This window comes from Adelges cooleyi, unplaced genomic scaffold (genome assembly GCF_023614345.1).
Source record: "Adelges cooleyi isolate 19-005CV unplaced genomic scaffold, UGA_ACOO_1.1 ACOO_flye_CR_arks_rails_tigmint_CR_PRNA_9, whole genome shotgun sequence".
NCBI classification, from domain to species: Eukaryota; Metazoa; Arthropoda; class Insecta; order Hemiptera; family Adelgidae; genus Adelges; species Adelges cooleyi.
In genome coordinates, this window is record NW_026096579.1 from 15,252,889 (window position 1) to 15,267,009 (window position 14,121).

Below are 14,121 nucleotides of genomic sequence, written 5' to 3' on the forward strand. Positions count from 1 at the left end.
CTACCTCGTCTCTCTGTCCTTGGAATTCGAATTTTTTGGGTATCATAAAAGCGGTGTGATTGAATTCCAAAAATCGCTGTTTGTCCACACCCGAGTCCATGGCCGAAACGACTAGGTTAGTGGCATCCAATCCGGCCTGCATGGAATGTATCCGGCCGCCTTCGGCCGAAGTCTGCATCTTCATGGCTTTGGTGACGCAATGATGAAACCCAAAGTCCATACAGTCCATGAGGTCTGATAGGTCGTCGACGAAATATTTGTGCACGGTGCTGTTGGTGGCTTCGAGACACAGTATGTACTCGTTGCGAGCTTTCAGTGCTTTAAGCTTGGCGTCAAAGTATTTATTTTTTCGCTAAAATATAAAGAAAAAAAATATATATTAAACCTTAAACTAGAACAATTAGCGGCGTTATTATATCAGCGTTACTTGGATACAATTTCGTTACCTTTTGGACTTCTTTTCCAATAAGCCTGACTTTCTTAGATTTCTCGAGCTTCTCTTTAGGAACCGCTTGCTCGATTTTCAGTCTTTGGTTTTCGGCCACCTTCAGTTTGGCCTCGGCTTGTTTTGCTTCCGTTTGATACGATTGATACGTTTTCATGGTAGTGTGCAACTCGTGTAGCACACGCAGTATCTCCTCGTGAATTTCGTAACATATCTCCCGACACTATAAACATTTACAATGACAATAACCATAAATAAATCACCACGAACATCACTATCTTATTCTTCTTCCACTTCGGCCTTTATCTCAACTGTTTTGGGTTAGCATTCTTTTCTCATCATCACACTCAATAAGGGGGAACTATTGGCCACACAACTTTCCCTGCTCATTCTCTGTTCTATTTTGCTCCGCCTCTGGGTGGAAAAAACTCAGGTTATACTTACTCTTTTGTATATCCTTTGAACGTCTTCTGTGACCTGAGAAAGTCGGCTGACTAGATGTGTAGAGTAGAGCTCGCTCAGAGCTCCGTGATCCTTGCTGAGATTCTTTGTCTGCAACACCAATTGCTGCCAACACGAGTAGCTAGTAAACAACGACCACTGCTCTCTCCTGGACACAGAAATACACACAAGGTCAAAAATGTCGAACGCGCAGGTTTTTCATTATACGTGAAACGAGTTAATTTACATTCCTTCCTGTTAACGCGAACACGTGATTATAAAAAATACACACATCGTGCCTGGGCAAATGTGTTTTGTTCTTACTGACAAATACAGTTACCAATACTAATTCGAGAGAAGGCAATTTACATAACGCGTCAACGCTATGCTATAATTTACACGTTTCTTTTCTCTAGACTTTCTAGCTGTTATTACATCCAATCCAAGTTCGGACGCTAACCACGGAAGTTCGTATTCGAATGAGATATTTTAAAACTACCTAATCGGTTTGACCGGAGTTCGATTTATATTAAAAAAAAAAAAACAGTGTATATTATAATTACTTTTGTTTTTGTTCTTTATGGCGCAGTTGCAAGCTTTTGGCCAGCTTGTCGAGACTCTTGCTGTAGTCCATCTCGACTTCAGCACGCCTCCTGAAGTAGTCTTGAAGCTCGGACACCAGGGACACTTGAGCTTCGACCCGGCTGTCCAGGCATCTTAGGTGCTCGTTCAGCTGAAGGCGAATATCTACGGGGGGCAAAAATTTGAAATTAGTTTTGAGACACCCACATTGCAGCAGCACAGTTCAGAAACAAAGCGAATCATATATTATATAAAAGACCACAATAATGAATTGCGCAATCCGTGTGTAGCAGTGTTTGATTGTACTGTGTATTTTTGTTTTGAAGCACAATGAGAAGTTCTGGCGAGTTGTGAACGTGGTGAATCGCGTGATTCGACCAATTGGAAAATTAGAATAAACAGTTGTACCGCATGCCGGCGATAAGAAACAACCGAACGAACCTATTCAGATTTAACAATAGATTTTAATAGATGCACGTGAAGATGAAAACCCCAGATGAGGCAACACAATGATCTTTTGACCTTCCAAAGTATAGTTGCACCGTAATAGCAGCGTTCAACAACACCTAGCTATATTCCTGACGATCTAGATAAAAATGTCAAGTCCACCAAAACACATTCTGAGCAATTATATAAATTTCGTTGAACCGTTTAACATAATAAATGAATAAGAACCAATAAGGATTGGATGCAAATTTATACACGTGCACGCTCCTACAAAGAATATTTTGTTCCGCTTATCCTATCATCCTGGTTAATCGTCACTGGAAGTCTAGGTGTTAAAACTTAATACACACAATGCACAACGATTTCCTCAGTCAAAAAGGTTAGATTTCACTTTATCTCGTCGAACAACGGTCGGCGGTTAAATGCATACAAAAACAAGTTACATAACCTTTTAAATTGTATACATTATAATATACTATATTAGACATTATAACGTCTAACACAGGCAAATGTCGACAGTTGTAAAAATGCGAAATATAACATTACGTTGAGAGTTCGTTTTTGATATACTGAGCACGTATCTAAGACCCTGTCCTAAATAAACATTATGTAGGTGCACGAACAACCCTCTTTTCTGATAACAATACTCCCGAAAATACCGACAACGCAAACCGCCTCTTCCAACTAGCGTTAAAAAATTACCACACGAGTTCTGTTTTATTCATAAACATTATAAATACAACATACCTCTAGTGAGTTACCCAAATTACAGTGCAGCGTTCCTTTCAATATTTCCATATCATACACAGCTATTCAATAACTTGAGTTTTTATCTAGTTAAGCATAGTTATCCACTTTAGTTTTATCACCAACTTTAATAGTTTGCAATAATAATTTAGCTTTGCAATAATTAGAATAACGCATTATTGTTGTTGTTATTTTATTGGTACCTATAAAAAAATGTGTATTATCTTTACGATATGTTTTTTTTTTCCAATGTTTCAAAAGCATAATAAGTATAATACAGCAATACCTTACCGCAGTTTACTTTTGTACAACATTATAAACGGCTTAAATGGAAGCTTTTTAGAAGACAAACTGTGTTTTACATCTTACATAATATAATTCGGTTGTAATGGGTTCCTGAAAACTTAATGAAATATTTTCAGAGGTTAATGTTTCGATAACGATTATTAATTATGCACATTCAGTTAGCTTTAATATTCGCCAAAATTGCTCAGTTCGCTAGAAACCTGAAGTTCCAGAAATATAAACTTGTTTCAAGAAACTACACTAATAGCCAAACAACAATGCGCTGTAAGACGTTTACGAGTTCAACGTTAACGTGGGCGTCGTCATACTTACGCTCTGTCAAGTGACACACACGTCATGACTGGATTAAAATAAAATTAAAATAATAGCGGATTAAAAATAATAATAATAAAACATTAAAACCAGTACAGCACTCGTACGTGCACCGGACCGCCGGCGTAAAGCTTTCGTTATTTTGTGGACACTATATGGTTTGTTATATTATCTTAATGCGCAATTTATACTTATTAATTCACCGACAGACCGGATAAAAAGGTCACGGCTAAACTAATAATAATTATTACTATCTCCCCCTCTACTATGGCGGATGTCGTACCGACCAGGTGTTTTCCGCTCCTTCTAAGCCGATTCGTTTAAGGCTTCCAGTGTACGACGGTACTGGTTATTTCCTTTCACTCTACATCATATTATTATAATGTATGTATACGTATAATATTATATTGATAACATTACTCACATCTAAAGTCACACGCACAAGTTAAAAAAAATCCACAGGAAAACTAGTACCGATTAGACGACCGGGATGGGTTGCTGGACAAATGGCGAAATACCGTTCCCGGGAAATAGTAATGGCCGAAAGGTCATCGAAATTCCTTTAAGGAACTAGTATGATGGCTATATTATTGCAATCTCAATACGGAATGAAATACACGTGCGTTGACAGTCGAGAAAAAAACAATAGCGAACGAGCAGAATAAAAATATAATTAAGCGATTACACGACACAATTGGTATTTGGTTAAATTTTGAACGGTACTTATTTTTCAATCGTGACAATATTAGATCTTTTTTAGATCCATTCGGCATTAAAACAATAGCGCTTAATAATTAAACAGACACACATAGGTGCTGCATACATAAGTATTTCAGGGATGTTCAGATCAGTTGTTGGATGATAGCATTTTTTAAAATTTTTATTCAGACCAGCTAAAAGCAAGCGGTTGTTCATTGTCAAATGAAGGTATGAAGTGGTGATTTTGGTACAAGGTCGTTCAACTGGGTTTTCATAATGGACTTGGCCCGTTTCGTCCAGCGCCCAAACAGTGATTGAAAGCATATCCTTTTTGAACGGCGGAAGTGTCTACTTGATCATTTCCATAATGAGTGAACCTCTTCCCGCATATACAAGATTAGTGTGACAAGGCCAACCAGACAATTGACTTAATCCCTTCACACACACACAGAGTTCTTTTCTTAAAAACATTTTGTACCGAAATATTTAACTGATTCTCTCAAAACTGTCAAGATGGGAAATATTACAATATTTGTAATTATTATTCTATTATGCGAGTTGTGAACAAATTAATTTTGAACACGGTTTTGGAGACCAGAGAGTTTTTTTAATTCTATTTAATCAATCCCCTTGTAGCAGTGGCAATAACTATAGTGATTTAAATAATAGTTAAATTAGCCCCATTTTAAACCATTGGTAATATGACAAAATTAAAATGCTTTAACGAATAAATTGACTATCAGTCGCCATGTCTTGTATATGGACTTATAACAAACTTTTCTGCGCTTCCCAAAATTATACGATAGTATGTTGCCTATTTTCCATGTTCATCGAGTCTTAACCCCATATGTCTTTATTATAGTTTATAAATGGTATTGTTGGATTGAACTGTGAACATCAGAGGTTGAGAACAACACGACAAAAGATAACCGAACTATTTTAATAAAAAAAAAGTGATAAAAAATACGAAGTTGCACAAGTGGACTTTAATTTAAAATCTTTCTACCATTAATTGCATTCATATATTTTGTCAACAGAACAGTTGTGTTACATATTGGTTTATACAATATTTCTATGCACTAAACGTCCACATTTCACAGGACAATGTTTCATTGTCATAAATCCGAGTTTAGCGTTTTAACCAGAAAACACCCTTCAACCCCATAATCGTACGTCCAACCCTTTCTAGGCACCCTTAAAGGACACTGCGAGGCGCGCTTACGCGGTATGGAAGAAAGGAAGTGCGCGTTCGCCTACCATTAAAAAAAAAACTAATGTAATTTTATTTTTAATATCACACCCACATTCTGAGTGTAGCAAACGCGGTTGTGAAATTAAATTATTGACCTTGACGCCGCCGATGCCGATGTTCTCTCATTTCTCCACCTAAGAAAGTGCGCGGTCAAGTCGTTTATGGTTGGCGTGTACCACCTAAGTGAGATGTTTAAAAATAATTTTTGGCGGCAAGGGCGGGTAGGTTGGTTTCGGACGTTGCTAAAATAGAACATCCGCGTTGCCATAACGTCATCAGACCGTCAAATGCACCGTGAGCCATTTATAAAGAAGAAAAAATCGTACTTACTGCGCCATTGATGCACATTGTCCATTAGCCATATGCACATAATCCATTGGGGGGAAAACAACCGACCACCTTATACTAGTATAATAATGTGGTCGGTCGGTCGTTTCGAAAATTATACCATTTTAATTGTACCCAAGCTTATCGGTAATAATTATATTGTAATTATTGTAATAATCGATCGACACTTTTATCTGACAATCTCTCATCGTCGCGACAGAGCAAATGTTTAACATTTCTAAACGTTTAAAATAATATGTAAACATAAAAAAAATAAACGTACTCGGACCAAACGGTTAAGCCAAAGTTTAGTCAATCAACCCTACTATGAAAAATACAATTTTAAGCACATACTAACCTAACCTAACCTTACCAGCGGTTGCCGTGAGTGTAGTTTTGGTTTATTTAGATTTTCGGCAATTGCATTGCTTCAAAAGGAATAAGGCACCATCTGGTTATATATCTAATCAGCACCGTTGATGTGTATGCTATTATTATAACTTTGTGGCACAACGTTCACCTAAAATTTAAAGATAACCCGTGTGTGTGCGTTTTGTTAAGAAGAAGTCTGAGCTAAATTTAACCGTCTCCGGCGAGGTTGGAACATGTTTTCAGCGCCCGTGGGGTCGTCGTGGCTGTACATAAGATTGTGGCAAGACGTCTGGATAAGAAACACAACGATCGTGTCGACCTAACCGATGTGGGGAGAATGACTACGGAAATTATCCTGCGTCAGGGAATGCAACGTTTCAGGGTGGAGTCAACCAGGGGCTGTGTATAATAATAATAATTAATCACCGATTCATAAGATCCACCCTGTGTGTACAACAAAAAGAACTCTGTACTTTAACGGAAAAAAATAAAAAGGGAGCCGAACCGTCAAACGGTATCAATCATGTGAGACGCCCTGAGGGAACCCGCTGAAGTTTGCTGCACTAGTACACCACATGACTCACGACATTACTTACTGTAAGTAAAATCCAGTACGGGCTACCATTGTGTATCAATTAAACACACGACGGTGACGACTTACCTAAAAACATTTTTCTTCATAAAGTCACTGGGGCGTGACCCGTGAGAAATTACAAACTTTGTCATGAAAAATGTACGGTTCGCAAGACTTTGACATCAGAGCACTTTGTCGACAGAGCAATAAATAATATTTTCATTAGGTTGCTCTCAAATCGAAAACATTCATCAAGACGAGTATGTCGTTTTCCAAACATTAACAACAACTGCAATCAGAAGAGCACCGTCAATTTCTGACCTCGTTGTCGATACCGACTACCGTAAAACCGGAAACGTCTTGGACGAATTCGACTGTGAATTGATTATATGGTGTCGTTAAAAAAACAGAACGCAATAAACAGTTAAGTAAACGGTGCTCTGGACACTAAAAAAAAAGTATCAGTTAAATGCGGGACTGATGTGGTTGTTTTGTTGTCAATGCGCCTAATAAAAAGGGGCACACTTTCAGCACTGGAAAAAAATCTTGTCTCCTCACTACTAGGTTCCAAAATTTCAAAATTAAATATGTAAACACTCCCATGGCCTCCCTTGAATTGTGACTATAATCATATGACTTGTTTTTCCCCTGCATTCCTAGCGTACCCCGCTCCACAATTACTGTATTCACTACCCTCATAATCTATACACAAATATAAATCAAATTTGTACACTTGTATGTGTGCTACAGTTACTATGGATACCCACCGATATTATCATAAAAAATTAATACAAACCCCGTTGTATAATATTCAATGAAATGTGTAGAATAGTAAGGGCATTTCTGGTTTAATAAAATGAATGTACCTACTACTAGTGTCGAAGAGATGTCATATCTTTTTTATTCAAATATTTTCTAACTTATATTCAGTGCTCGGATTGGAAAAATAAAAGCCCCCGACGTTATTACTTTAAAAAAAAAGAGCGTACCCGGCTTTTTTTTACCCCTTAAAAAACCACCACTTTCTGAAAAAAAGTTTTTGAGACTTGCTTCTATTTCTTCGGTCCTAATAGACATAGACTATACTGTTTATATTATATTATTAATATTTTAACATTACATTTTTTAAATAATATTTTGATTATATTATAGATTGTCTGCTGAGAACAGCATATTTTAATCTCAACGTTTTTAAGTGTGTAAATGAACTATGAACTTTTTTAACTCTAACAATCAGTAAAAACATACAATTCATTGGAAACGTTTTGAGGGACTACAAATACTATTTTTATTTATCTATTTTTATACCACCCCCGACATTGGATTGTGTTTTCGTTGCACATCTAATAATAAACACCAACGCCCAAAGTTCACAACAGCCATTATTTAAATGCGTTTTTTAATATTCGTTTCGCGTGTCGGAAAAATGTTAATTAAAACGTAAAATAATAACAATTTTTTTTCTATATTTATCATTAAAAACATATCGTCAACATTGTTCCTACAGCAAGGCACATTCTATCATGCAATATATGAGTTCAATGACATTTTTACCTAATGGATTGCAAGTTGGATCACATCAAACTATAAGACCATATTTGTTAGATAAAAGTATAAAATATTATTTTACACTTTCAAGTGACTTGCTATTTGAAAGTGCTGAAAAATCACAAAATTAGTTTGTAATTTGTAAACGACCATATAAAAAATGAATTACTAATTGTCTAGAAATGACCGATGTTAATATTTAACACTCCTTCGCTGGTAAAAACGGATTTAACACCTTCAGTGTTGACCAAATAAAACCAAAGCTTATTCGGGACATCCTATATAATGGTTCGTATCAACCCAAACTATATATTATCGTTACTGTTACTTTTTACATATTATATTTTGTTTTTAGACAATTAGTACAGGTACATAGATGACTGTCTAAAATAAAAAATTACCCATGTATAATATTATATTCAAGGCAAACTCACTTTGACGTCAACAACGCAACTGTATTGCCACGGCGTTTGAAAAATAAGTGTTGGTTATAATTATAAATCGGTTAAATACAAGTAAAAAATAATGTTTTATGACCGAAAATTTCCTAGAGAATATTTGACCTTAGTGTCCTTAGTATAACAATTTCTCGCTCGTTAATTAGGTAGGTAATAATTTAATGAGCTAATATTCAACACACGGCAATAAACTACAAAACAGACTGGTACGCTAGACGAACCAGAAAATATGAGTACAGCCAATCTACTGGTCGAAGAACGAATAATTATCAACGTTTTCCATTTTCCAATAGATTAAACAAAATATTATAATATGTATTTTGTTACAATAAACGTCAATGGAAAAGTCTAAAAAGTAATATGTCACACGGATGTCGTACGAAGGGCAAATTGAATTACTTGTACTAATTGCTGGCCAAGGTTTTGGTCTCTTACAGAAAATAGTTGAATCAAAAAAACCGTATTCAAAATGAACAGTCTTGGTTGAATAATTATTACAAAACTAATGTTGTTATTAAAACACCACCTAAAGAAAAAACGATTGTTGAGTTTATCGAAGAAAATAAAAACATATTCTATTCAAAATCATCGGCATAAACACTAACCGGCACATTATAATTACAGGTAGGTAATTATTTGTATTTTTTAAACAATGTAATCGCACTTTTATCTACTAAACGAACAAAACAATAAGAAAACGCCTCGTTAAATAGTGCTCATTAGATTTCGTGCGTTTGGGTCAGAAAGATCAAACTCCGGATCACAACTTCACAATAACATTATTACAACAAATTTAAGTCATTACAGCCAAATCATAACATGATATTAAGTACAATTTTCATCTGGATAATACCACTAGTCGATTTCCTTTCCGTTCATACTTGCTACAGCTGTATGGATATCTCTGAGAAATCGTTAGAAGTAAATTCACGACAAAAGAAATAAAAAATCTCAGCGCTAACGGGTGCGCAGTGATAAAAAAAAAAAGTCCATTATAGAACCGTATACAAATAGCTTGGTGTTTAGTCATTTCCTAAGAACAAGGCGAACGTTTATAAATATAACATATAATTTATAAACGTTTATAATATTATTATTGAGAAAAGTAATCAACTGTATCCAATAAAAAAACGGTATCGTTTATCAACACCGGATTGTTTTTGTTACAATCGGACAAATATAACGTTTAATCGTTCAACATCAATAATTACACGGATCTCGCCGTTAATCATATCACAGAATAGATAAAAGCAGAAGGGTCACTTTGAATGTAAACAAAAAAATGACGACCGTTTTGTTTTGAGCTATATTCCGATGGCCGCCGCGTTTTAGTGTGATAAGTATATTGTTATCAGTGTCCAGGGCCTAATCGTTCCAAGTAAGATGTGTATCGGTTGAAAACGATTAGTATCACCTCAAATAATAAGTGAAAAATGGTAATTTTTATCTTCATACTGTCTCCCACAGGTGTCGCTAATCTACCCCCCCCCCCCCAAGAATCTGTGTAATTCTCGAAAAGTGTGTTTCTGGTTATTCTGTGATAATACTATTATGTATATTGTATAAAAACAATTTTTAAGTGTACTGCTTTAGACTACTATTTAAAAATGGTGGGCAAATATATTGTTATATTAAATAGTTTTTGTGGACATTAGGTTTAGGTTAGGTTAAGATTCTCCCACGGGTGTAGTAAAAAATCTATCCCCCATAACTCATAAAAGTCCATTTAATTGTCGAAACGTGTCTCTTCCGGTTATTCTCTGATTATACTATTATGTACAATAATATATATTATAAAAACAACTTTATTCAAAAAATGTTTCCAGTCCGACACGGCTATTCAATATTACTTAAAAATGATGGGCAAGTATATTATTGTACATAGTTTTTGTGGACATTAGATCTACCGGCTAGATTGTCTGTCGGGTTATCGACCAAAATATCAGCAGCAGCTGCTATTTTAACTATTAACCGGACTGTAATAATAGTGTTTTTACCCTTTGCCGATAATGTTTTTTCATCGCCAGAGACCAAAATCATTTTTCCCATGACGACCGGCTAGAGCGGCGGAGACTTGCGATGGCACTTTGGTCGGTACCTATGTATATTGCACGGGCGGAACTAGGATTTAATTTTTATATAATTGGCTCGCGCATATTATTTATAAATCGAATCTATTTCCGATGCACCGAACAGAAAACCGGAATTATTTTGTTTTTTTTATTTATTAATCGGAAACCAACCGAGAGAAACGCCGGACCAGCGCGGACGACACGTGCGCGTTTACTGGCGATGGTCGTGCGGTTTTAGGCGGCGCCGAACAACCTATCATACGCACACACACCGCACACACTGGTCGACCCGTCCTCATCTATAACCATTAACCGTGTACAACACAAAATGATAACGTACAGTAATAAATAACAGCAATAATAATACCACCACCGAGTACCTTAGTGTTTTGCCATGTTATTACGCATTTTTTTCCACGCACGATTACATAAATACAATATTATAACAATATATACGGGGTGTACCCGAATAGAATGTCGCGCCATTGCCAAACAGCTGTGTACACAGTGTAATATTATGCAATGTACCCTAAAATTCAGGTATTAAGACAGGGCTGACACTGAAAAAAGTAAAGTCTTCAACACAAGAATCATACTATATATATATATATATATATATATATATACCTGATTGGCCCATCAGCCCACCGGCTCTGAATACTCCAATGTTTCCCAATAAATGTATAAATCTAATACACTTGTAATTTTTCCATGTTAAAACGATTCAAATACATACTTATTTTTTAGGCGAACAGACAAAAAAAAATGTTTACAATAAACGTTTTGAGTAAACAAAATATACATATTTTTCCAGCTATATTTTAAAATGAAACTATGTGTTATGTATTTCAACGTTAACAATAAATGTTCATTAAGCAGAGAATCGTTTTTGGAGCGTTATATTAAAAGACAATAGAGATTGAAGATAACATGATATTTTACTACTGTAATGGGAAGAAAGGAAGTTGCTGTCCCGTTGGCGAAGACAGAGATTCAAAGGCGTCATTAATAATATATTAAGTACCAAACAAGTTGAAGACAATTAACAAGTACAAAGAATAGCGACAGCGGTTCTGCACTGCATTATTCTTTTCTGTACTTGAATAAAATACAGTCCAATTCAGATACATCCTGTATACAAGGCCTCGTTGATAATGTTTATTATTATCATTGTAACGGTGGACCGAACGAGGTATTTTATTTTGCCTCCACGACCGTGCGAGCGAAATAAAGGAAAACTGTGGTTTGAAAAAGTATATTTATTATAAGAAAATAATATAAAAAACGTATTTTTATTGTATTTTTTTTTTATACTGCCAGAGTGCCGATAGAGGCCTGTGGTGCGAATAACGGAACCTCGGTCATTGTCTTAAAAAAACCGTTTTCTAGGCACCATCGTTGAGTGGATGTCCTGTCTTACGACCGACCTTTGATCGTGAGACATGTAATGACATATTATTTTTATAACAATCTTTATTAATGCGATGATTAGTAAAACCTTATCCGAACATCAACTTTGATCCGACCGTAGGATTTTATCGTAAAACCGACAGTTTTTTTTTTTTTAATTTGAACATCTACATCATTGTAAAAAGAATAACATATGATATCTTATTAAACGTGCTCGGATGGCTAACCAATAATAATATAATACTTATCATATTATTGGTTAATTTTCTGTAAATTGTTATCACTTGTGAGTTGTGTTTGTTTATAATAACAATTACCTACATCTTGACTTATTATAATAGTATACAGAGAACACTTGATGATACGTGTTGACATTACCTTCCAAACAGTTTTTTAATTTAAAAATAAAAAAAAAATAGTTTACAATACAATGTGTACTGTAATGCACTTATGACTTCACCAATCGGACGTATATACAAGGATATGACCGACTACAAATGATTCATTCATCCGGTACAATGGTAACACATTCAGAAGCAATGGTGAAAAAAATAATATATAACGGCCTAAATTATTTTTAGAGAACTAGGAGATAATTCGTGCCTTGACACCCACAAACGGATTCAGACTCTACTTGTAGTGCATCACACCCCAAATTAAACATTACCATCTAGACGTCTGTCTACTACCGAATGATATAATACTATTGTATTTTTATTAAATTAAATTTATACTACTATTGTTGGTCGTTGCCGCGATAACACTATAATATTATGTAAAATTCATAAACAAAACAATGATCTCTAGTATAAAAGCAACTCACCTAACCTGTAGTTTTAATGTCTTGCATAAAATAGAACCGTAAACGTGTCATGGGATTTGTTTGATTATTATATTGTAAAAAATATACAAACAACTAAGTGGTATATTAAATCAAATTAAAATCAAAATATGTCTTACACGATTTGTATTGAACTTCGACGCCTCTGCTAGCAAATGTAGAGTTGCATTCCATCGTCACAACTGCGCGATAATAATATGATTATAATCAAAAACCAACGTCGACCATTAAATCGTTTGCACAAAGACTAAATTAGTTTCCGACAATGTGGTGTTACAAATATCGATCGTATCAATTCGACTGATCATCCAAAGACACGAACCATGACGACAAAGACGGCGAAGAATGAAGGAAACCACAAGGAATGCAAATTTAACGTTACATTGACACTGCACGAATTCGAGCAACAACCGTCTGCTACTGAACACTCCGTTATATTTTGTTGACTTGCTCTAGTTTTATTAGGTTTCAAAATATTTCCAAAAACCAACGAATAACACTCGTACACTTGAGTACAATCTACAAAACAGCAGTTGGGTATATGCGATGGATTTAGGGCAGAAATTCAGTTGGGTACATTTGTTTGAGGTCAAAATAAAAAGTTTGAAATTTGCAGGAAGTACAAGGAGGAGGAGAGACAAAACAAACCATACCACATAGAGAATCCATCGGTACACTCATCTCGAATTAACTTTGCTCTGGTAATAATGATAGAAACAGCCAACTCGGCCATCATCTAACCTAATTCGGCCCCATACAGTATTGTATTGGCCTAATCTCTTTGTCGTGATAACTGATACTCCGTTTCAATCAAACATTATATCATAGTTGCTAGCGGTGGATTAGTACAGTGCAAAGTACTTATAATTGATTGAATACATAAAACTGTCATGTTATTATTAAAAAAGTGAACACGAGCCGGCAAAGTGATTGAGTAAGCTGATATTAAGTTAATACTGTTGAATCGGAGTGGTTTGGAAGTAGACATTTCACGTAAGTATAGGCACTATTAGTAATAGTAAGTTGAAAACAAAAGGTCAAGAGTAACAAGACGACTTAAGAATTAAACACTCTTAGGCTACAACTACTTATTTCTCACTCGACTAATAATAGAGTGATAGAAACAAGTGATGGAATACATTAATATACCAAATGCAACTAAGATACCGAGTTCTCGATGTAATATCCTACTAGAAAGCCAAACGTTTAAGCTATTTTTACAGATTTAAATTTTAGTTTGACATATACATTTAAGCAGGCTCGAGAATGGCTTACAACGCAGTATTTT

The 14,121-nt window shown here is 35.3% G+C and overlaps 1 protein-coding gene across 4 annotated transcripts in view; it reads right to left on the minus strand.

The window, feature by feature from the left end:
* Positions 1–14,121, minus strand: part of LOC126846102 (SLIT-ROBO Rho GTPase-activating protein 1-like) — a 42,753-nt gene that overhangs the window by 8,505 nt on the left and 20,127 nt on the right. For 2 of the 4 annotated variants that reach the window (XM_050585237.1, XM_050585238.1), the window contains exons 2-5: positions 1,450–1,633; positions 890–1,055; positions 447–668; positions 5–352 (exon numbers count right to left, since the gene is read on the minus strand). In XM_050585237.1, coding sequence (XP_050441194.1) covers positions 5–352; positions 447–668; positions 890–1,055; positions 1,450–1,633 — 920 coding nt within the window. Of the gene's footprint in view, positions 1–4; positions 353–446; positions 669–889; positions 1,056–1,449; positions 1,634–2,662; positions 2,795–10,507; positions 10,850–14,121 lie in introns of those variants that run through there. The other 2 variants (XM_050585239.1, XM_050585240.1) reach the window with 2 other exon arrangements.